Genomic DNA, 22006 nt, shown 5'->3' with positions numbered 1-22006 from the left:
TTACCAGATTTTGCTAATAATTTATTCTTAGCTAATATTTATGTCTGGCACTTTGCAAAAATTGTTTAATTATGGAAACAGATTTACATAATAAATTATAATTATTTTGACTGATAAAAACAATTATAAATTAGAATTTTCCTTAACAGGTTGATAGATTTATTTTTTAATTTAAAACTCTAGGATTTTTTTCAAGTCCTTTTTTTTTTCCAATTCATCCAGACTATCATGCAGCACTTCAGTTACACATTATTTATTGAGGACCTGCATTATTCAGTGAATCAGTTCCCTTTCCTAGATTCCTTTTATAGTGACACAAAGCAAGATTTGACTTGAAACTGATGTTTTTAAGTTTTAATGATACACTCTTTAGAGAAAAAGAAAATTTAAAGATTTGGTAATCTGTTAAAGTTAAATTTCTATTCCATTGAACACAATTATCATGTATTTTAAAATATATATTAATATTTTGCAGTAATATTAACTAAAGTATATTAACCATTTCAGGTATAAATTTTACAAACAATACAAAAAGATAGACTTTATAGGATCATAGATCCAAGGAACCTTAGAAATTATGTAGTATAACCGCCTCATTTTACAAATAAGGAAACTGAAACCCAGGGTCAAAAGTAGTGAGCATTGAAGGTGACATTTGAATTCATGTCCTCTGACTCCAAAGACATTGCCCTTTCCATTGTGCCACAGTCTCCTATATATACTACAATGTCTCCTCATTATTTAAACTTTTTTAAAAAGGTAAGTAAACTTATAAATATTTTTTCATTTGTTGTTTATAGTAATTTATCCCATGATCTCTTCAATGTGGGTAGTACTTCCCCCATCCAAAGATATTTAGAAAGTAGATCAAAACAAATCGTTGCCTTCTCATTGTTTGTGACTTGTCTATGTCCTTATAGTTCTTAAAACTTATATATTCTTTTCCATTTAAAAATACTAACAAGGCATTTTAAGTATTTTAATTCCCTTCTTCATTTATTTATGTCCTACAATTATTTGCCATCCTTATTTAAAAAACTGAGGTTTTATGTTCATGTCAAGAATTCTGCTCTTATTTAATTTCTCTGTGCTGTTTTTGTAAAGTAGAAATACGAATTCCCTTTTGCAGTCTAGCTTAAAATAGGATACATTTAATTTGTGGTCATTACTAATAACCAAAAAGGGATATCTATGAAGTCACGTTCATTTTTTAAAAGTTATTTTTAGTCATGTTTTAACATTCACAAAATTGGAAATTGTATTAAATTTACTTAGGCAATTTTTTAAAAACCTCAAAATTTATAATTCCATGAAACTGCTTGAATTCCATATCTTCACTTTTTATCTCCCTGTTTGTAATAAATGTGGTTTGACTCTTCTTTTCAAATTCTGATAACTTCTCTTTGTAACTTTCTAAATGAAGGCCAAATATGGTGATTCATGTATGTGATGAAGCAAAAAACCTGAAAGAAGATTTTACTTGCCCTCGAGATCTTTTGATATCAGAAATGAAGTATTTTGCTGAATATCTCTCTGTGGATGCCCAGCGCTGGGAAGAGGTGGACATTTCAGTTCACTGTGATGTTCACATCTTCAACTGGTTGATACAGTATGTGAAAAGGAACTCTAAGGAGAATGAGAATTGTGAGATACCCACTTTAGGTAAAAGTGCTTATTTGATAGATTAAGAAGTTAGAATGCCACCCAATAGTTGCTTTGTGTATGCCAATAATGTGATGTGGAAAATTGTTCAGAAAGCATTGTTCGGGTCCAAATTGGCAATAGTCTTTTAGGAAACTGGCACATCATTCTTCTTTAGTAAATTTTAGTGAAATTTGTGGCAAATTAATAGCTCTCCAGATGTTAAACATGACATTTTCCAAGTCATTTTTTCGAGAATAACACCAGAGAACATATTGTACCATCTAATAAAAACATCTTGCACAAGACTAGAATTCTTTATAGCTTTTCCATTTCATTTTCAAGCTTGCAAAACTGCCTCATGAGTGAAGTTCTGACTCTGAAAGCATTGGGTCTTCCTGATATGATAATATATATGCTATGATAGGGTGTGTGCTTTCATCAGTCGATAGAAATTTCCTCCACCAATACCAATCATTGACTTTTATTATTAGACAGTTGCCTAAGAAACTGAAAAGGTAAGCCATTTGTCCATGGCAAAATAGCTAGTGCTTGCCTTTGGCCAGATTGTAATCTAAGACTTTTCAACTCTAAGACTATCTCTTATGTAACACTACTGCCAGCGATCAAAATAATTTGCTAGCAAAGGTGAATCATAAAATTATGAAACCATTCTTAATGAGACAGGGTGTTGAATGCATCTTAGCTCTTATAAATTTCTATATGAAATAACACCTTAAATAACCATATTTTCATAATGGGAACAAAAGAAAATCTTTTTTTCCCCTATATACATCAAATTATGAGCTAAAGGCACCCCTCCCTCTCCAACTTCTTAATAAGTACACTCTTAAGGTTCAGTTATTCTATATTTAGAAAGTTTGAGAACTTCTTTAGTAGTGATATTTTACTTCTTTTAAAAAGTCTTGCACTGTCTAATATATCAACTATATCAAGCATTTAGCTCCATTGGAGCAATTCTAATGATATTAAATCATCCCTACTTGTTTCTTATATGTTTCCAGTCAGGAGGTGTGATAATGGATCATCTTGAAATTTGAGTTTTAGTTTAGTTGCTTATTTTTTAGTTTTTTTGTGGGTTTTTTGTTTGTTTGTTTGTTTGTTTTTGGTGAAAGGAGAACTTGAATATACTTGATATGTATCTGATTCCAGTACAGATTTGCAGCTTATTTTCACTATATCCTAAATTTAAATTTAAATTTAAATTTACTAATAAGTATCTGATCTATATTTTATAGTAAGATATACATTTCATTATTTCCATTGACAATTAAGTCTGTTGTGATTCTGTCATAAATAAAGGAAGAGATAAATAAATTAATCTTTTTTTCTCGTTTGTTTTTAGAACCAGGAAATGTCATTTCAATTCTAATTTCTTCTGAATTTTTGAAGATGGATTCATTAGTAAGTATTCATAAAAGAATCCTAAGCTTTTTACTACAGCAACATTTTACTTCATTGTACTGGGAATGCTCTATCACCAGACAAATTTTGACCTTTCATCATTCAGGTATCTGTGAGGTCCTGTTACATCTTTTCATTCCAAATTGTTCATTTAATTTTTAAAAACATATCTAATATCCCCTTTTAGAAAAAAAAATCCTAAACAAAAAATGTTTTGAGGAAGAACTTGCTGGCTTTTAGAGATTCCAATTCAGGGAGTGTTGCATATGGTCAGAGTTAATAATGAGGTTTTTAAAATATAAAACTCTTTGCAAAATTTAAAATATTGTGTAAAATGAGCTATTATTATCATTTCTTAAAAGTCATTAAAAGTAGAGATCTTATTCTTAGATAGCATGAAGCAAAACAATTATATGTTTGCCCCTCAAACTAATTTTATTTTGACAACCACCTTAAAGGAAGTTAAAATGGTTAATTTTAAGTTAGTATTTACTGTAAACTTGAAATTCTTTAAGTGCAGCTAGTTTGTCCACTATTACATGTATTGCAAGGAATCAAGAAGTTATGCTCAAATTTTTTAATGGGAATTTTATATAGACTTACAAAAAATTAATAAATGCTCACACCTAGGCTTGATTTTATCCAATAAAACATCAACAAAAATAATATTATAAATGGTCATATTTTAAATGCAGTGATGAATAGTGTTTCTATATTTCTGTAACATGTTACTTGTTATTTTTTCCTACCAGTTAGACTCCCAAAGTCCCATTCTGGACCCTTGTCTCAGTTCTGTTTAAACACTTAATAAGTGCCTAGTATATGCAAGGCCCTGAGGGGAGAGAGAAGGAAACAAAAGCAAAATAGTTACAGTTCTCAAAGAGTTTATGTTTTACAGGAGGTGCAACATGTACATAAATAAATAAATGCAAAGTAATTAGCCAAGAGCCAAAGAAAAAGCCTTATGTCTAAGGTGATGCCTGGGTTGTGCTAAGAATAACCTAAAGACTCTTAAGAGAAGGACATGAGGAAGGAATGTATTCCAGATGTACAAGATTCCAGGCACAGAATGTCACAGGTGGTGGCATGTTATATCTGTCTTATCTATCTTGGGGATCTCATTTGGCAGCTGAGTGAAGTATGGATGTGGAGGGGGAGAAATGGAGGCAGAGAGATAATGATGGTGAGAAGTGATAAGGGCTGAACTAGGCAGAGAAAGGAGACAAGTTGTTAGGCATGACTAAAAACTAGTTCAATGGGGCCAGAGGGTAGGGAAACAGACCTGGGTGACAAGAAAGAGTCATCCTTGACTTTTCCCTTCCTCATCCCTCAACTCTAATCAGATCCCAAGTCTTAGTGATGATTTTAGCTCCACATCTCTTGTATTCACTCCTTTCCACTCTTTCCCCAACCTCCCTACTTCAGATCCTTACTATACTTCTCAGCAGGACTACTATCATAGTCTTCTAATTGGTGTCCTTGCTTCAGATCTCTCTCCAGATCATCCTCTACACAGCTGCCAAATTGATATTCTTAATACATAAATATGATTAAAATACTGACTTTTCAAAAAGCTTAAGTGTCTCCTAATGGCCTATAGGATGAAATAAAGAATCTTCAACCTGGCATTTTAAAGCCATTCACACTGAATTATTTAAGCACCTCTGTTCTTGTTAGATTGGCATGCTAGCTATTCCCTGTACACCATATTCTTTCTTCTTCCTGGAATACTCTCTTTCCTTTCCTCTGTCTCTTAGAATTCCCCTCTTCAAAGTCACTACCTCCTATGTGGCGTGAACTCTGTTGTGTTTTTATCCTTAGCACCCAACCCAATGCCTTGTGTACAATAGGCATTTAATAAAATTTTTCTTTAAGTTTAATATCAGATAATCTTCCTGAAGTCCTATTCTAATTCTTTATCTTGGCCAAGACAGGACCCTAGGTTCTTGAGGATTTTTCCAATATATTGCAGGCTCCTCCTGAGCCAAAATGCCTTTAAAGTATGATCTCAGAGATATGCTCTTTGAGTTCTTTATCTGAAGATCTATTTCAGTTCAGAGATATTCTTTACCCAAAGCTGGCCACAGTTCATTTTTTTTCCCTAAAGTATTATGAAACTTAATCATAAAGAGTTGTGACCTTCATACGTGGAGAATGAAATCACAGATCTTTTATATTAACTAATAAAAATACCGTATGTATACAAAACAGATTAAATTTTTTTAATTAGTGGTCCATCATAAAAAAATTATTTCATATCATATGTATAGTTTTTAATGTAAATTTTAATGCAGTAACTGGTGAAATTATTTTAATTATACCACATTGTCATTTACATTCTTATTAAGTTTACAAACTTTTCATGGTTTTTAGTCTTGAATAGTTATGAATAGACCAAGAGCACTATCAAGAATAGTTCAGCTTAATGGTATGACTTTTAGTTTCTGTTCCATGAGTTGGAAGACTTCAAGACATTAAAAAATACTTATGCTTAAGTATTCTGTAAATTTAAAACTTCACTTGCCATATTCTCTTTGCAATAGTATTAATATTAGACAAGATTTAGTATTATATACTTGTGTTTGGCCCATCATAAATGTTTATCATTTGATACTTGTTAATAAATACAGAAGCACCAACATCATCCTATTATTTTCAATATTCATTGTCTTTTTTTCTTCTTTGTAGGTTGAACAGTGTATTCATTATTGCCATAAACACATGAATGCTATAGTTTCCACCCCATGCAACATGAATTGTATTAATGCAAATCTCCTTACACGCATAGCTGACCTGTTCACACATAATGAAGTTGATGATGTAAAAGACAAAAAAGATAAGTTTAGGAGGTAAATTTCAAGGCTTAATTCTGAAATTCATAATATTTTTCTTTAAGAAATAAATTAATTTTATCTTTGAGTCTTTTTTAGTACCTTATATGTGAAATATCCTTCTTACAAAACAGATGTCAACTGAATGGTCATTAATTTTAAAACATTTAAATTATTACTTTTGATAACACACTACAGTGGGAGACCATTTTAGAAATTTGTCTAGAACAGCATTGAATATTGGGGGGAGGGGGGAACACAATAAGAATACTTGGGTTCTAATTCTGATCCAGTAAAATTGAAAGAGTCATTTAGTTCTTATGCCTTTTTCCTTTATGGATTTCATAGAATTATAAGAGTCAAATCAGAAAGGACATGAAATTAATAGAAAGAAAAACAGTATAGAAACAGAAAAGTATTGTGAAGATAGGAAAAAATATGACATTAATAGTTCAAATAGATAAAGTTCTTCAGATGAAATGTGACTGAACTGTAAAAGTCCTTCAGTTTTTGGATTTTTTTTTCTATTTAAGTATTCTTTGGGTGAGTATGACTAATGTGATGGCTATATACGTACTTTTAGCTATATCTTTAGCTTCAGAAGGTAAGAATAATTGACATCTGCCCTTTCTATCCACTGCCACTTCTAGCAACTTAGTTTAGGCCATTGTTATATCACTACTCTACCATGGTACAAAACCTGCTTTGAAAACTACATAGACTTTCCATTATTTGAAATGAAATGTAAATTCTTTAAACTCCTTAGTCTTGTCCAAAGCACTCTGAATGTGTCCCCAGCCTACCTTTCTAGCCTTATTTTTCACTCCACTTCTGCATATAAATCCTATTCTCTAGCCAAATTGGTCTGTGTGCCATTCCTTGAATATAGCCGGGATTTGACCTTCCTAGTTTTGCTTATGCTATTTTTCTCTGGTGGAAATGCCCTCCTCCACAACCCCTGCCTACTAAAATCCTGTTTCTTCCCTCTCCCTAACTCTTTCCCCTACATCTCATAGCCCAACTAACTACTTCCTTTACTGGAATCTTCTCTGCTCTTTGTAACTCATGCAGTCTTTCCATTCCATGACCTTCTAACACTTAATCTCTGGATTATTCATGTGTCACTTATACTTCCTTTTTGTAAATGGTTTTAGTCATTTGTTGATGTTCTTTGATATCTCCCATATTGGATCCTTCAAAATAAAGGTCATATATACCTCTTTGTATCTCTTATTTGGAATCACTTTTAACAGTTCCTTGTTTATTATAGTGGAAAGAGAGCCAGCAAAAAATAAAAAGTCCTGCCTTTAATGGTAAACAAGTCACTTAACTTCCTAATGCCTCAAGCAACTACCTGAGATCATTTTCACTTTGGGCATTGTTGACTCTATGCATCATCCTTCTCTCTCCCATCCCTCAACTTTTCTACTGCTTGATCATCATTGCTTCATCTCTATCATTGCTTTTGGGAAATTGTTAATAGATTTCTCTATTTTTTCTTCTCAGTATCTTCATGACTTTCCAGACCATAACCCTTTTTCCTGGCCACCACCTCCTTTAGAATGTAAACTCCTTGAAGTTGGGAACTGTCTCACCTTTGTATTAGAATCCCCAGTATATGGCACAGAGTAATCACTTATTAAATACTTTTCATTCTAAGACTACCAGTTACAAAAATGTTGTTCTGCACTAGTGATGGAATTTTCCTTCCACAGCAGGGTTTCCCTATCTAACCACTGAAACTGCACTCTCCAAGGTAACCATTGATCTCTTTATCATCAAATTTGGCAAAGTGATATTCCTAAAGCAAAGATCTGAACATGTTACTCTTCTGTTCAAGAATCTCCATGGATTCCTAATAACCTATAAGAGAAAATACAAACTTCCTTTTGGGCTTTAAAGCTTCTTATAATCTAGCATCAGCCTCTCTTTCCAGACTTATTGCACATTATTCCCCTTTATCTATTTCATGCCATACTGATCTGTTTGATGTCCCTCACCCACAAGATCCCATCTCCATGTTTCAATATGAACTATCTTCTCTTCACCTCTACCTCCTTTCCCCATCTGTAATGATTTTTCTACCCACCTCTGATTTATAGTATTCCTTGCTTCCTTTAAAATTCAGATATCATGTGCTACAAGAAGCCTCCCAGTTGAAAAAATAATTCCTGTATATTTTATATTTACTTATATTTGGACATAGGATACATAAACTTCTAGAAGGCAGGTACTTTGTTTTTTGTCACACAAACTCAGAATTTTAGAGTTGGATAGGACCTTAAGTGGCCATTTAGAACAACCTATACCCAAAAAAGAATCTCTGTTATAACATGTTCTAGCTTTGTCTCCCCATCTAGAATAATCCTTAAAGGATTTTTTTATCCTTAATCCTTAAAGGACTATTTGATTTTTTTGTATACCTCATATTTAGCATATAATAGGCATATTTATTATATAATAATAGATGTTTATTAATTGACTTAGAGTAGTAGACCAATCTTTGCTTAAAGATCTCCAGGAAGAGGGAACCTATTAATGATGATGGTAAAAATAGCTAATATTTATATACATAATTATCTCATTTGATTTTCACAATAACTTTGTGATGTAGGTAGTAAAATCTCCCTTTTACAGGTGAAGATACTGAGACTGAGAGTTTAAGGTATTTGCCTTGGATCACACAATGAATACATTTAGTTTCAGAAGGAAGATTTGAACCTGGGTCTTCTTTAGCTCTCAAGTCTATCTGCCTCTAGCTCCTACCTCTCTCCATGTAGCCCATTCCATTTTGAAACATCTCTAATTCTAAAGTTTTTCCAAACATTTGCCTCTTGGTAATTTCCTACTCCTCTTTTCCATTCTTCTTTTCAGATCATCAGAACAGAAAAGAATAATTCCCAGGCTTTCTGTCTGATTATATTCCCTCTATGGCTTCTAATGATGATAATGGTTCTGAAGGGACACATGTATCATCTCCCCACATTAGAATGTAAATAGTTTCTTTTTGTTTAGTGCCTTGATAGATTATTCTTGTTTGCCATTTTATGTTTCTCTCTGTTTTCACTTCATAGTTTCTTTGGAGGTCTGTTCTTTTTATTAGGAATGCTTACAAGGAATACTTCTCCATTAAAGATCATTTCCCCCCTCATAGGATTATACTTCATTTTGTCAGGTAAATTATTCATGGTCATAAGCCTATATCTTTTGCCTTTTGAAATATCATATTCTAAGCTCTCTGCTTCTTCATTGTGTGGCCCTAGATTCCTCAGTACTTTAATTTTTTTCTTTCTGACTTTGCAGTATTTTTATTTTGACCTAAACCCTTGGTTGGCAAACTTCACTGCCTATCTTTTTATTCCTGAGAGCTAAGAGTGGGTTTTTTTATTATTAAATACAATAAAGTTTTAGTTAAGAATATTAAAATCATTCTTCATACAGAAACAGGGAGCAGACTAGATTTGGCAAGTGTGGCTAGCATTCCACATTTTGCTAACCTTTGACCTAGTTCCTTTGGATTTGGATTATAATAATATTCCTGGGAGTTTTAATTTTCAGATTTCTTTCATGAGATGATGGTTCACTCTTTATATTTTCCATTTTGCCATATAGTTCTAAGAGTTTTATAATTTTTTGTAACATAACACCTATGGGCTTGGGGAATTTGGGGAGGTTTGTTTTTTTTTTACTTTCAAGAGGAGTACGTCCATTTTTTTTTAATTTTTAAAGTTTTTTCAACTGCATGAAGAAACAATTTTTGACGCTTGTTTTCTGACATTTTTTTATTAAGATTCTTCCCACCCCCACCCCACCCCACAGAGCAATAAATGGTCTGATGTCGATTATAACAGTGTTGTCATACATATTTCCATGTTCTCCATATCATGACAGTAGATACATCATACATACAATAAAAACTAACAAAGGAAATAAAGTGAAATATGGCATGCATTGATTCCAATATTCCTTCTTTGACTGTGGATAGCATTTTTTTTATCATAAATTATTTGTGATTATCTTGGAACCTTGTTTTGCTGATAGTTTAGTACTTTCCAGTTAATTATCATACAATATTTCTGTATGCATAGTTTTATGGCCCTTTGGGTGTGGTACTTTATTACTTTCCAAGTGGTTATAATCAGTTCACTATTCCACCAACAATGTATTAATGCCCTAGTTTTCCCACATTCTCTCCAGTCTGATAGGTATAAAGTGGTATCTCAGAGTTCTTTTAATTTGCATTTCTCTGATTAATAGTGATTTGTAGCATTTTTTCATATGACTATAGTTTTAATTTCTTCATTTGAGAGTTGCCTGTTCATATCCTTTGAACATTTATCAATTGGGGAAAGTCCAAATTCAATGTTTTCCTGATCGATTGTTTTGGCTGATAAAAGATGAGATATGTTTTTCTTCTATTTTTTCAGTCTTGATTTTAATATTTCCTGTTATCTGATATAGTCATTATCTTCTCTTCAGTTCCTTTCTAATTTTCAGGGAAGTATCTTCTTTTTTTTTTTTAACCCTTACCTTCCGTCTGTGTATTGGCTCCAAGGCAGAAGAGTGGTAAGGGCTAGGCAATGGGGGTCAAGTGACTTGCCCAGGGTCACACAACTGGGAAGTGTCTGAGGTCAGATTTGAACCTAGGACCTCCCGTCTCTAGGCCTAGCTCTCAACACACTGAGCTACCCAGCTGTCCCCGGAAGTATCTTCTTAGGTAAGGTTTTGTACTTTTTTTGTTCCAAGCTGTTAATTAACTTCTTATATCTATAATACTGCTCACTTTTATAATGTTTTTCTTTGATGCTTTCACTTATAAAATGATTTTGGCTTATTTTTCTAAAGTTTTGTTTCATTTCTTTCAGGAATTCCAGTTGAAATTGTGTCCAACCTATATTTTCTTTGGGACTTTGTTGATAGATATTTTCAAATCATTTTTCTTCCCATTGTCTTTAGTGACCCATTATACCCTTTTCTGATGGGATTCTTTTTATTTGCTCTTTCTTCCAAACTACTTTTTGACTTTGGTATTGAGAGGGAAGGGATGAGAAAGCAGCATGCATTTATTTATACAGTGCCTACCCTACACCAGGCACCATGCTAAGCACTTTATAAAAGTTCCCAGCTTGAGCTGTCTCTTGAGATCCTGGAATAATACCACACCTCTAGGCCTTCTACCTAATTAAACATACTAGGGTAGCTAGGTAGTACAGGGATATGCTGGGCCTGGAGTCAGGAAGACCTGGATTCTAAGTTCAGATGTGGCCTCAGGCACTCACTAGTTGTCAATCTTGAGCAAGTCACCTGACACTTGTTTGCCTCAGTTTCCTCAACTGCAAAATGGGAATAATAATAGCACCTGCCAAGACATTTAATCTTTATCTGCTTTAATTTCCTCATCTGTAAAAGTAGGATTATAATAGTGCTCATCTTCCAGGGTTATGTTGAGGGTCAAATGAAACAATATTTGTAAAGTACTTTGCAAATCTTAAAGTACTATATAATAATGCTAAATATTTCTCAATCCTCATCTCATACTTGGTCATCTCATAAGCCCCTGTGGATTCGTTTAACTCTATGCTTATTATTCTCAAGTCTACTTACCTAGCCCTAACTTCCAGACTTTTCTCCAAGTGCCCATTGGGCATCTAGAAATGTATGTCTTATAGATATCTTAAACTCAGCACATTCAGAATTCAACTACTATCTTCCCAGTCACCTAGGCTTTGAAACATAGCTTCTTATCTTTCACTTATCCAATCTTTTGTGTCAAGGTATATTGATTTTACCTTTGTAGCATCTCTGGAATATACCCCTTTCTCTCCTTCATCACTGCCACCACCCTATTGCAAGCCCTCATCACCTTCCTCATACCTGGACTCATATTTTTTTTAAACCTTTATCTTCTGTCTTAGAAAAGGAGCTAGGCAATTGGGAGAGTTAAGTGACTTGTCCAGGGTCATACAGCTAGAAAGTGTCTGAAGTCAGTTTTGGAACCAGGACCTTCCATCTTAGGGTGTGGCTCTCTATCCACTGAACTGCCCAGCAGACACCCTCCCTCTCTGCCCTCCCCCCTAATACCTGGACTATTACAGAAGTTTGTTAGTTGGCCTCATTGCCGCAGTTCTCTCTTACTCCAGTCCATCTTCCATTCACCTGCCAAAGTGATCTTCTTAACACAGGTCTGACCATGTCACCTCCCTTCTCAATATGCACCAGTGGCTCCCTGTTACATCTAGCATCAAATAGAAAACCCTGTTTGGCATTCACAGCTCTTCACAATCACCCTACCACCTCCAAATGTACTCTGTCTAGTGACACTAGCTTCCTTGCCATTCCTAGAAGTCACTCTGTCTTTAGGCTCTTGGCATTTTCACTTGCTATCTCCCATGCCTGGGATATGTTCTTTCTTAACTCCACCTTCTGACTTTCCTGGCTTCTTTCAAATCCCCAGCTAAAATCTCACCTTCTATGAGGAAACTTGCCACATCCTCATGAATGCTAATGTATTTCTGCTGTTGATTGTTATCTCCAAATAATCCTGCATGATGCTTATTTATCCACATTTTTGTATTGGCTATCCCATTTGACTGAGCACTTTGAAAGAAGGACTGTTCTTTGCTTTTCTTTGTATTTCCGCTGATTATCACAGTGCCTGATATATATTAGGTACTTAAGGCTTCTCTGCTGACTGGCTCAAAACGTATGATAGCAGGCATTTGGGTAGGTTAGAAATAAACATTCCATTGTTTAATTCCATGCCAATGCATGTCCTTGTAAAACTCCTCTTTTTATCTATGTTGATTTTGATTTATCAGTTTGTTATTTAAGTATTTATCAGTATTCATATCCCCCAAACACATCCTAAAGACCTCACATCCTATAAAAGCTTTGATATTGATAATTCGACACTCCATTCCTTGATAAATAGAAAGCAATACCCAACTTTCCTTTCTTTGTCTAGGTGATACTGACCTCTTCTTTGTTTCACTTATTTGTCAGTTTATTTTATCAATTTTTTCAACCTACCAATTGCTTATTCTAGGGCTGGCACCAGTACTTGGCACATATTAGGTCCTTAATAAATAATTACTGAACTGAAATCATGGGCCCAAACATAAAAATCTTGCCTTAGGATGAATTTCTCTAAGAAGAGCTAAGAAGAGTGAGCTCTCTAATTCATCTAAAATTTCCAATCTTTTCCCCTTTGCTCTAATTAATAGAGCCATTCCAATAAAAGGGGACCATTAACCAAAATATTTCAGGAGACACTAAAGAGATTATTCATTAATTCAGCAAATATTAGAACCAATCAAATCATCACTATGATGAATCCCTTTTTAGCCTCTTCCAAGACAGTGCCTACATTTTAACTATTTCAGAAGTTTGAGTTTTTTCTGATTTTCTTACAAAGTCAGACTTTTAATCAAAATACTGCCTTTTTGGAGTACATTTATTTAACAAACTACAACAAAATTAAAGTAGTTTAAACCATTAAGTAGAGATGAGACAAGAATTTGACCTAATTTCTTTGCTGTCCCATACAATTAGATCAATTTTTTTCCTCATAGTACTTCCAGGTAATAGTTGTGTAAAAATAAATACATAGTTGCAATTAACTGAAGACAGATATATTTGTCATTAACAGTAAACTTTTTTGTAAGAAGATTGAAAGACTTTTTGATCCAGAGTACCAGAATCCAGATTCTCGGAATAATGCAGCAACATTGTACAGGTACAATAATTTATTCTTCTTCAATACTAAATAATAGATATTTTTCACTGAATTATATATTTACAATTATAATTTTGAATGTTTCTGTTTTGTTTAAAAATTAATTTTAGATGCTGTTTATGTAAGAAACTTCTGACTAAAGAAACAGAAACAAGAATTCCTTGCATTCCAGGAAAAATCAACATAAATCAACATGGAAGTATTGTTTATATTCACATAAGGTGTGGTGAAAATAAAATACAAAACTTCCTTTGATGTAAACTTTTCATGTGTTTACAGAAATATTCCCATTCCTGTAAGAAATAAGAGAAGGTATTCATTCACATGAACTAATCAAGGTGTTGTTATACTAAGAGGAACAGTGAACTTTGAGTTAGGAGATCTGAATTTCATTTCTAACACTAAATAGCTACTGTGAGTTTTAGGAAAGGAACTTAAGATCTTTGAGCCTCAGGTTCCTCATCTGTAAAAGCATTGGATAATGACGTAGTAGCTCACAAAGACATATGTCTCCAGGTATGGAATCCAAAGAACTGAACTCAAATCCCTGGCTCTGCTATTTTACTGTGACCTTAGTAAAGGCATCTTAACTTCTCCAAGTCTTAGTTTCCTCATCTGTAAAAAGAAGGTATTGGGCTAAAATGAGAAAGGTTCTTCCCATTCGAAATGCCTAGGATCCAGCTTTGCATTAGGTACATGTAATTTTCAAAAAAACCTGTGTAGTGTATTTTGTTTTATGTAATAAACTCCAAAATCTTGAAAATTTCTGCCTAAAATGTAAAAAAACCTCATATTGTACTTCATAATGCATTTAGTAGCATCAGATTTACCTGTGATTACATCATAAGGTACAGTGAAGACTGTCTTTAAAATTAAAGATGCATAAAATGTAACATATAACTGTAGATTTATTTCCTCATTCTTTACCTCCCATTCACATTAATGGCTAATTCCAAAAAAAAAGTTGAGATTTTATTCCAGGGGTATACACCAACAGTCCCTGCTATTGGAGAGGCTGAGGATCATGTGGCTCTCTTGAGCTCAAGAGTTCCAAGGAGGATGTGCCTGTAGCCTGAGAAGGACTATTCCAAGTTGAAAATGGAGCCGACTGAAGCTCCCATTGCAGTTAATAATGGCATCAGCTCATTAGTAGCCTTTGTACTTCCAGCCTAGGCAAGATAAAGAGAGTGAGTGAGTTTCCAACAAAAACAAAACAAAACAAAACAAAACCAGATTATATTCTAATTGACAAAAACTAAAGTGATAGAGATCAGTCAGTCAGCGTTTGGTCTTAAATACATAGACATTTAAGCTCTGGTATGATTGAAATTGTTAAATGGGATTTATTTATGATTTTGCGATCTGAGAATCTATTTGTTGGGGTGGTGGTTTTTTGGAGTATGTTCAACAGAACAAACTCAGAACTGTCTCCTGAGATTTGATTCATTATTGTACTCCTAATAAGAAATCTGTGATTATTAATAGTATTTCATAGTGGAAATTATACCTGATAGATTCATAAAGGTACTTTTTGCTATTTTTATATAGAGCTGTTTCCTGGCAATTTCTTATTTTTAATACTTTTTTAAGTCAGCTCTTATCAAATCCACTATACTATATATGCATATAGTATAGCATATATACACACATACACATAAATACATACATACAACGGGGCAGCTAAGTGGCTCGGTAAATAGGGGCCTGGAGATGGAGAGTCTTGAGTTCAAATCCGACCTCACACTTCCTGGTTGTGTGACCCTAGGCAAGTCACTTAATCCCAATTGCCTAGCCCTTACCATTCTTCCACCTTGGAACCACTTATACTTAGTATGGATTCCAAAACAGATGGTAAGGTTTTGTTTTGTTTTTTAATGCTACATATATATACAATATGAAATAGCACAACACTTCATCTTGAAAGCTCTTTATCAAAGAACAAGAATGACAGTTCTTCAGGTTAAAGGTAAAACTTAAGCTACATTAAATATAACCTATATAGTGTTCTACTTCCCTGATATGAACCAAATTGAAAATTAGTATTATCCATAGTTAATTCACATATAATAATAAGTCTCATTCATTAATACAAAAAAAAAAGGTCTATCGTTTGGAATAATACTATCCCTTAACCTATTATCTCCTGTGTCTGTCCCCTTCTCTCCACCCAGGCTACCATTCTAGTTCAGATCCTTTTCACCTTTCAGCTCTTCCACTGCAGAAGCTTCCTAATAAATTGGTCTCCCTCCACCATCCACTCTCTAGCCTATCTTCACAGCTGCCAAATTGACATTCCTAAAACACAGGTCTGACCATGTCACTTGTTTTCCTCTCAGCAAACTTTAGTGGTTTCTTACTATCTCTAGGATAAGATTTAGACATCTCCATTTGAATGTTAAAGCCCAGTACAATCCAGATCCAGGCTTATTGTACATTACCCCTATTCACACCCTACTTTTTAGCTAGACTGGCTTACTTCTTGGTTTATATGACATTCTGTCTACGGTTTCTGTCCCTTTTTACTGTCAGGCCCCTATGTCTAGGATATCCTCTCTCCTCACCTCTGTCTCTTAGAATACCTAATTCTCTTCCAGGCCCATCTCACATGCCTCTGAAGTGACGCATCTCCATATCCTCTCAACCACTAGTTCCTACTCCACCCTACCTCCAATGATTTTGCATTTATTCTGTGTGTTTATTAACATACTTCTTTGTTGTTTAAGCTTTTTAAAAGCAGGGGCATTTTTTGTCTTTGTATTCCCCAGGACCTAGCATAGAGCTTGCCATATAATAGGCATTTAATAAATGTTAGTTGATTGATAGAGATGTGGACTGATGATAAAATGTTTGAAATGACCAAGAATACATATTAGATTGTTACAGTATATGCACTTAAAATAATGCCTATATGACAAAGTTTTGTTTCCTAAATATTCCACTTAGTTCAAGCAATAGATGATAATGAGGAAATACATGTTAAAAAACACTATACAAATGTGAGTTCCTGTGATAATGATTATGAAAATAATTTAAGTATAATCAAATACTCACTTTCCAAGTTTATTGTAACTGGATTTGACCTTCCTGATCTTTATCTAAGAAACACTGAGAACATATTCTAACAATAATAATAATAATGGAGCTTAAACTTTTTACATGTATTATCTCATTTGAGTGTCCCAACAACCCTATGAGGATAGTAGTAGAGAGATATTATTCCTACTTTACCCATGAAGAAACTGAAGCTCTAGGTGGTAAAGTGGCTTTCCTATGGTCACTCTGTGTGACTTTCACTGTATGGAAGTGTCACGGGAAGAATGTGAACTCAGATCTTGCTGACTCTTAGTCTCTTCCTTAGCCACTATTCCAAAGTGCCTCAAATAGTTTTCATTCCAACATAGTTAATGTCAAATCTATCATTTAAGAAGCTGAACTGGGAGTTAAAGCCAAAATTTTTTTGTTTAGTTTTTTTAGTCAAAAATAAATTTCTTATGTTGCTATTCATTAAGATTACTTATCCTCTTCTTCTCAGAGACAAAGCTTGGGAAGTTCATGAATATTTGGTTAATCTTTTTGAGGAATTAAAATCTTGGAGAGATGTATATTGGCGATTATGGGGGACTGTCAATTGGCTGACATGTTCTAGATGTCACCAAGTAAGTACTTTTGACTTCTTTATTTCCTGTTTAGTGTTTATGTAAAAAAAGCAAAATCTTATGATCGGATGTCAGGTGCTTCCCTTGCTCATTACTAGATGGCCTCTGAGATTCCCTCCAGCTCCAGACAGATGCTCCTATGACCTCTTAGGGTCCCTTCCTACTCTAAGTCTGTGATAATGCTTTGAAAATTTAAGTGGCATTCATGAATCAGTTTTCACTAGAAAACATTTGGCATGATGGGCAAAGTCATGGTTTAAATTATTGTATGTAGAAAATGTGAATTACTCATTTGTAAAGAAATAACTATTTTATATGTTTACATATGTGTGTTCTTAGTGTTTTTCCTTTGTTGTTTAGGCTTTTCTCTGCACTGAGCTTTCACATTGTCAATATCACTCAGAGCCAGTGATTTATCCTGGTATGTCAAATACATCAAGTTCTTCTGGCACTGGAATATATCCTTGCTGTAACCAAAAGGTTCTTCGATTTGATCCTACCCAGATTCCAAAGGTAAAGTTTCAATGTGACTTTTCTTCCCACAGAAAAATTTGAAACTTAATAGTTCTAAGAGAAATAATTCAGTCATAAATAAGAGTCCTCAGGATCACATAAACCTGAACTGCTCTTCAGATCCATTATGTTTGATTTTTAAATGATAGATAACCAATTGATCCAAAATTTGATTTGTGAGATTATAAAAGTGACTACTTGATTAGGAAACATTTACATTCAAGATTTTTTATATTAAAAATATTTGTGAGAACTGTCAGAATGATGTTCTAATTCTGAATTCCTTGAACTTTAGTAATAATAGCTTACAAGTCTAAAACCTTTTTTTCAAAGTGCACATATTTCATTTTATCCTCACCCATAACTCTATAAAGAAGGTAATACAAAATGTTACTAATCCCTAACCAGACTTGTGATTTCTTTAGTTTAGGAAACTTCCCAAGAAGGAACATTCTCTACTAGTGTACACCTTCCAGGATACCTTCTCTGCTGCTTTTGGTCTTAGAGAGTTGCCTAAAGAACTGAGAAGTTAAGTTACTTATCCAGAGTCACATAGCCAGTGTGTCAGAGCTAAGGCTTGAACCCAAAGCTAGTTCTTTTTTCACTATGCCACCTTCTCTTCCAGGCCCATTTAACAAATGAGAAAATAGGCCCAGAGAGATTAAATTATTTGCCCAAGATCACAGGAAGCAGCAAAATCAGAACTCAAAACCCAGATCCTCCTGTTTTCACATTCCATGCTCTTAAAATATACAAAATGCTTCCTACTCGTTTATGTGGGACAAATTAGTCCAATTTTGCTAGGCCCAAAGATGTTGCATCAATTTATGGCTACTGTGTTATATATTTTACTGAGATTTATTATGGTGATTGATTCATTATATTTTTTCATTTTTCTTTACACATGTACTATACAAACATAATTTGTAGAGCTATAATATGCTTCACCATATGGTGGATTTTGATACTTCTTTACTATCATTTTTCATATTCCTTCTTATGTTATTCACTAATATTCCACTCATTATAAATGAACTGAGGATTATATGGTATTTAAGCTATAAGATGTCTGACTAATTATCAGCTTTTGGACAATGTTAGAAGTGTAGTGATTTCTTGGGCCAGGTATATATTCAAAATACATTGATTTAAATAAGTAATATATTCTTTGCAAAGAATTAATACATCATTTGGTATAATTCTTAAAGAAAATATTTTGGTAACAAATAATCTGTTCTAATATCTCTTGTATAACAGGGTTGTAAAGTGAGGGACCATGCAATTGGTTTATGTGATCGAGGTGAAGGTGGGGAATTGCTAACCTGTTCATCAGCTAAAATATTGGATGATCTCGTTTTGCACAGAGATGTTATTGTTGTACCTTTTCCTAAAGATACGATTAGGTGAGAAAAGACCCCAATGCTGAAAATTCTCTAATCTTTGAATTGTCTTTTATGTGTGGTTTTTATAAATTATGCAAGCCTTTTATTTAAATACTTGGGTAAAAACACTAGGAAAAAAATTGGTTAGTGTCAGCATTCTAGAAATTTTATCTAACTTCAGTTGCATTTGAATTGGAGAACTTGATATACAGTTGCTGCTGCTGAAATTATAAAATGCTCTAGAAATAGGAATGACTTTAGCAACCTACTTTTTCTTGTGACAGTCATAGGGTTAATGGATTTAAGTGTTCTTTAATGAGCAGACCCCTATATCAATCACTAAATTGATTAAAAAATTCAACTTTCAGATTATATACCTTACATTAAAGAAATAATATATTTCTTCTATATGGTTAGGCAAATGACACACACACACACACACCTAGATATTAATAAAACATTACTGAACTTAAAGAATTGTTCAATTTCAGTTTGACAAAATGCAAAATTATTAAGGTTTTCTGTTATATCAAGAATATTCTATTTTCTTTCAAGTGATTATGGAATTAGCTTCTTTGATGAGAAAGGTGTAGACTGTGATGGTCTGCTAGAGCCAAATACACCTTGGGGCCCCAAAACTGGAGAAATCAATGCTGTGAGTGAATCTTTTTTCTCATATTTTGTTCATATTCAAACTAGAAAAAAATTTAAATTTGAAAAAATAATGCCATTTTGTGATTTTTCTATTGATAAATCAGAAACAAATAGGGGTAGGTAGGTGGCTCAATGGTTTACAACATCATGCCTGGAGAAGGGAGGGCCTGAGTTCAAATGTGGTCTCAAATACTCCCTAGCTATGTGACACTGGGCAAGTTTAAAAAAAGAAACAAAGAAATGTTCTTTCCATTTATAAGAAGTGGATTGTTATATGTTGGATTCCTTTTGTACTTGGGTAATTTAATTTTTATAAGCTAAGAAACTAAGCACATACACACACACATACACACATGGTGTTGTTCAAATACATTTCAGTTCTTCACACCCTCATTTGGGATTGTTTTAGCAAAGATACTGGAATTTCCTACTTTCTTCCCCAACTTGTTTTATATATGAGGAAACTAAGGCAAACAGGGTTAAGTGACTTGCCCATGGTCATACGTACAGCTAATAAGTGTTTGATAGCTTCCATGAGATAGGGAGGGAGGGAGGGATGGATGGATGGATGGATGGATAGATATATGTACATATCATACAAAAATATTTAAATATATTTATACATATGTGTGTAATGTGTATATAGAAGTAGCTATATGTAAAAACAAGATGTATATTAAATATTTGTTTAAACATTAGAATCAATATATAATAATTTTTTATTTAAATAGAGTTTTATATGCTTTATTACCCCTACACTAATAAAACTCCAAAATCACAAAGGATTTCACTGGTTTTCATCCTTTCATAATTTTACCATATCCTTAGGACTTTTGCCTTTTACTAGTCATTTCCTTATTAGCTCTCATACACACTTTGAATTGTCCCCTTCATTTGGGCTTGTACTGCTGAACTAATAGTCAAACCTCAAAATGTACATGAAATCAGGGGGCCTTTGGCTAGGCTATAATTCTAAGCTTAAAGTAGAAACAAAGATTTATTAGTTTTATTTTGACAAATAATTAGATAGCATGCATGTTTTTTTTTTAATCTGGTTCATTAATTTATAATAAAATTCTCAGAATGCTCTTAGATAAACCTGGTTTAAATTCCCCCCAAATTGGGTAAAAGTATACTCTCTAATTAAAATTTAATTATTTTCCACATTTTGAATATAGCTATATCTGAAAGACTCTAATATCCACATCTTTGCTCAAGGCAAAGTCTGGTAAACATTGTGAAAAATCAGTGTTAGCCTGAATCTTTTTATCTTTTTTACTTTGAAATTATCTGTGAATCTTTAACTTTCAATCATTTTCTGTAATAAGAGACATAACATTTAAATAATATTATAAACAGGATGGGTGTATAGCTTTTAATTCCATATTTTTCTGCCTTCCTTACAGTTCTTGTCCTTGAAAAATTGGACCCTACAGCTGGTAAGTAACCCAATATTCATGTTTCCTGAATTTCTTAGACGAAAAAAAGAACTTAAACTGGGTCTTAAGCAATTTTTTTTAGAGATTTTGGTGAATTAATCTTTTAGCTAAACTTGTGTCTTATTAGAGTAAGAAATTTATGTTTATTATAGTTGACAATATTTTATTAGGATGGCAGCAATTACCATGCTGCTTGATATCTGATTTAATGGTATCATTGTCCGGTCTAAGTCTTTCATCATAACTATCTTGATTTTTTTTAGTTGAATAAAGTTTTAAAACATTTTCTATTAAATTTAAAACAACATATGAACCTATGTGATAACTTACCTACCAAGATGCTATACAGATTTAGAATAGCTAAAGGAGACTATAACTAAAGAAAATGCATAAAGCCAAGTGGTTGATAACATATGATCAATGGCCATATTGCAGGAAACATGAATCTTTTAATAATAGGAATCATTATTTTGGTTTTCATGTAAGAGAGTTAGGCTTTCAACTTTGAATCAAAGACTCCATACCAAAAGGCAGTTGCAAACAAAATATCTGTTATGTTCTTAGCAGTTGCTGTGGGAAGAATATAAAACAAATACACAATATGATTATTATGCCCCAAATATGGTGGCTTTTCATCCATAAACCAGAGATTGCTGGAGACTGTGATATTTCTTTGCTCTCATTTGGCCTTTTCTTCCAAAATAGATGTATTTTATATTTTCTGTTTTGA

General features: G+C 33.3%; 1 protein-coding gene across 6 annotated transcripts in view; it reads left to right on the top strand.

Moving 5' to 3' along the window:
* Nucleotides 1-22006, top strand: part of SANBR (SANT and BTB domain regulator of CSR) — a 64720-nt gene that overhangs the window by 25105 nt on the left and 17609 nt on the right. For all 6 annotated transcript variants that reach the window (XR_008915629.1, XM_007476785.3, XM_001382119.4 and 3 more), the window contains 10 exons: nt 1424-1662; nt 3008-3066; nt 5755-5915; nt 13546-13632; nt 13743-13853; nt 17165-17288; nt 17649-17801; nt 19059-19204; nt 19739-19838; nt 21244-21276. Coding sequence is in view for 5 of the 6 variants with exons in the window: in XM_007476785.3 (XP_007476847.1) it covers nt 1424-1662; nt 3008-3066; nt 5755-5915; nt 13546-13632; nt 13743-13853; nt 17165-17288; nt 17649-17801; nt 19059-19204; nt 19739-19838; nt 21244-21276 (1213 nt within the window). In the remaining variant the exon portion in view is untranslated. The remainder of the gene's footprint in view (nt 1-1423; nt 1663-3007; nt 3067-5754; nt 5916-13545; nt 13633-13742; nt 13854-17164; nt 17289-17648; nt 17802-19058; nt 19205-19738; nt 19839-21243; nt 21277-22006) is intronic.

Source organism: Monodelphis domestica, chromosome 1, assembly GCF_027887165.1.
Source record: "Monodelphis domestica isolate mMonDom1 chromosome 1, mMonDom1.pri, whole genome shotgun sequence".
Taxonomy (NCBI): Eukaryota; Metazoa; Chordata; class Mammalia; order Didelphimorphia; family Didelphidae; genus Monodelphis; species Monodelphis domestica.
The sequence above is the reverse complement of the archived record's forward strand: the minus strand, read 5'-3'. Positions and strand labels throughout refer to the sequence as shown.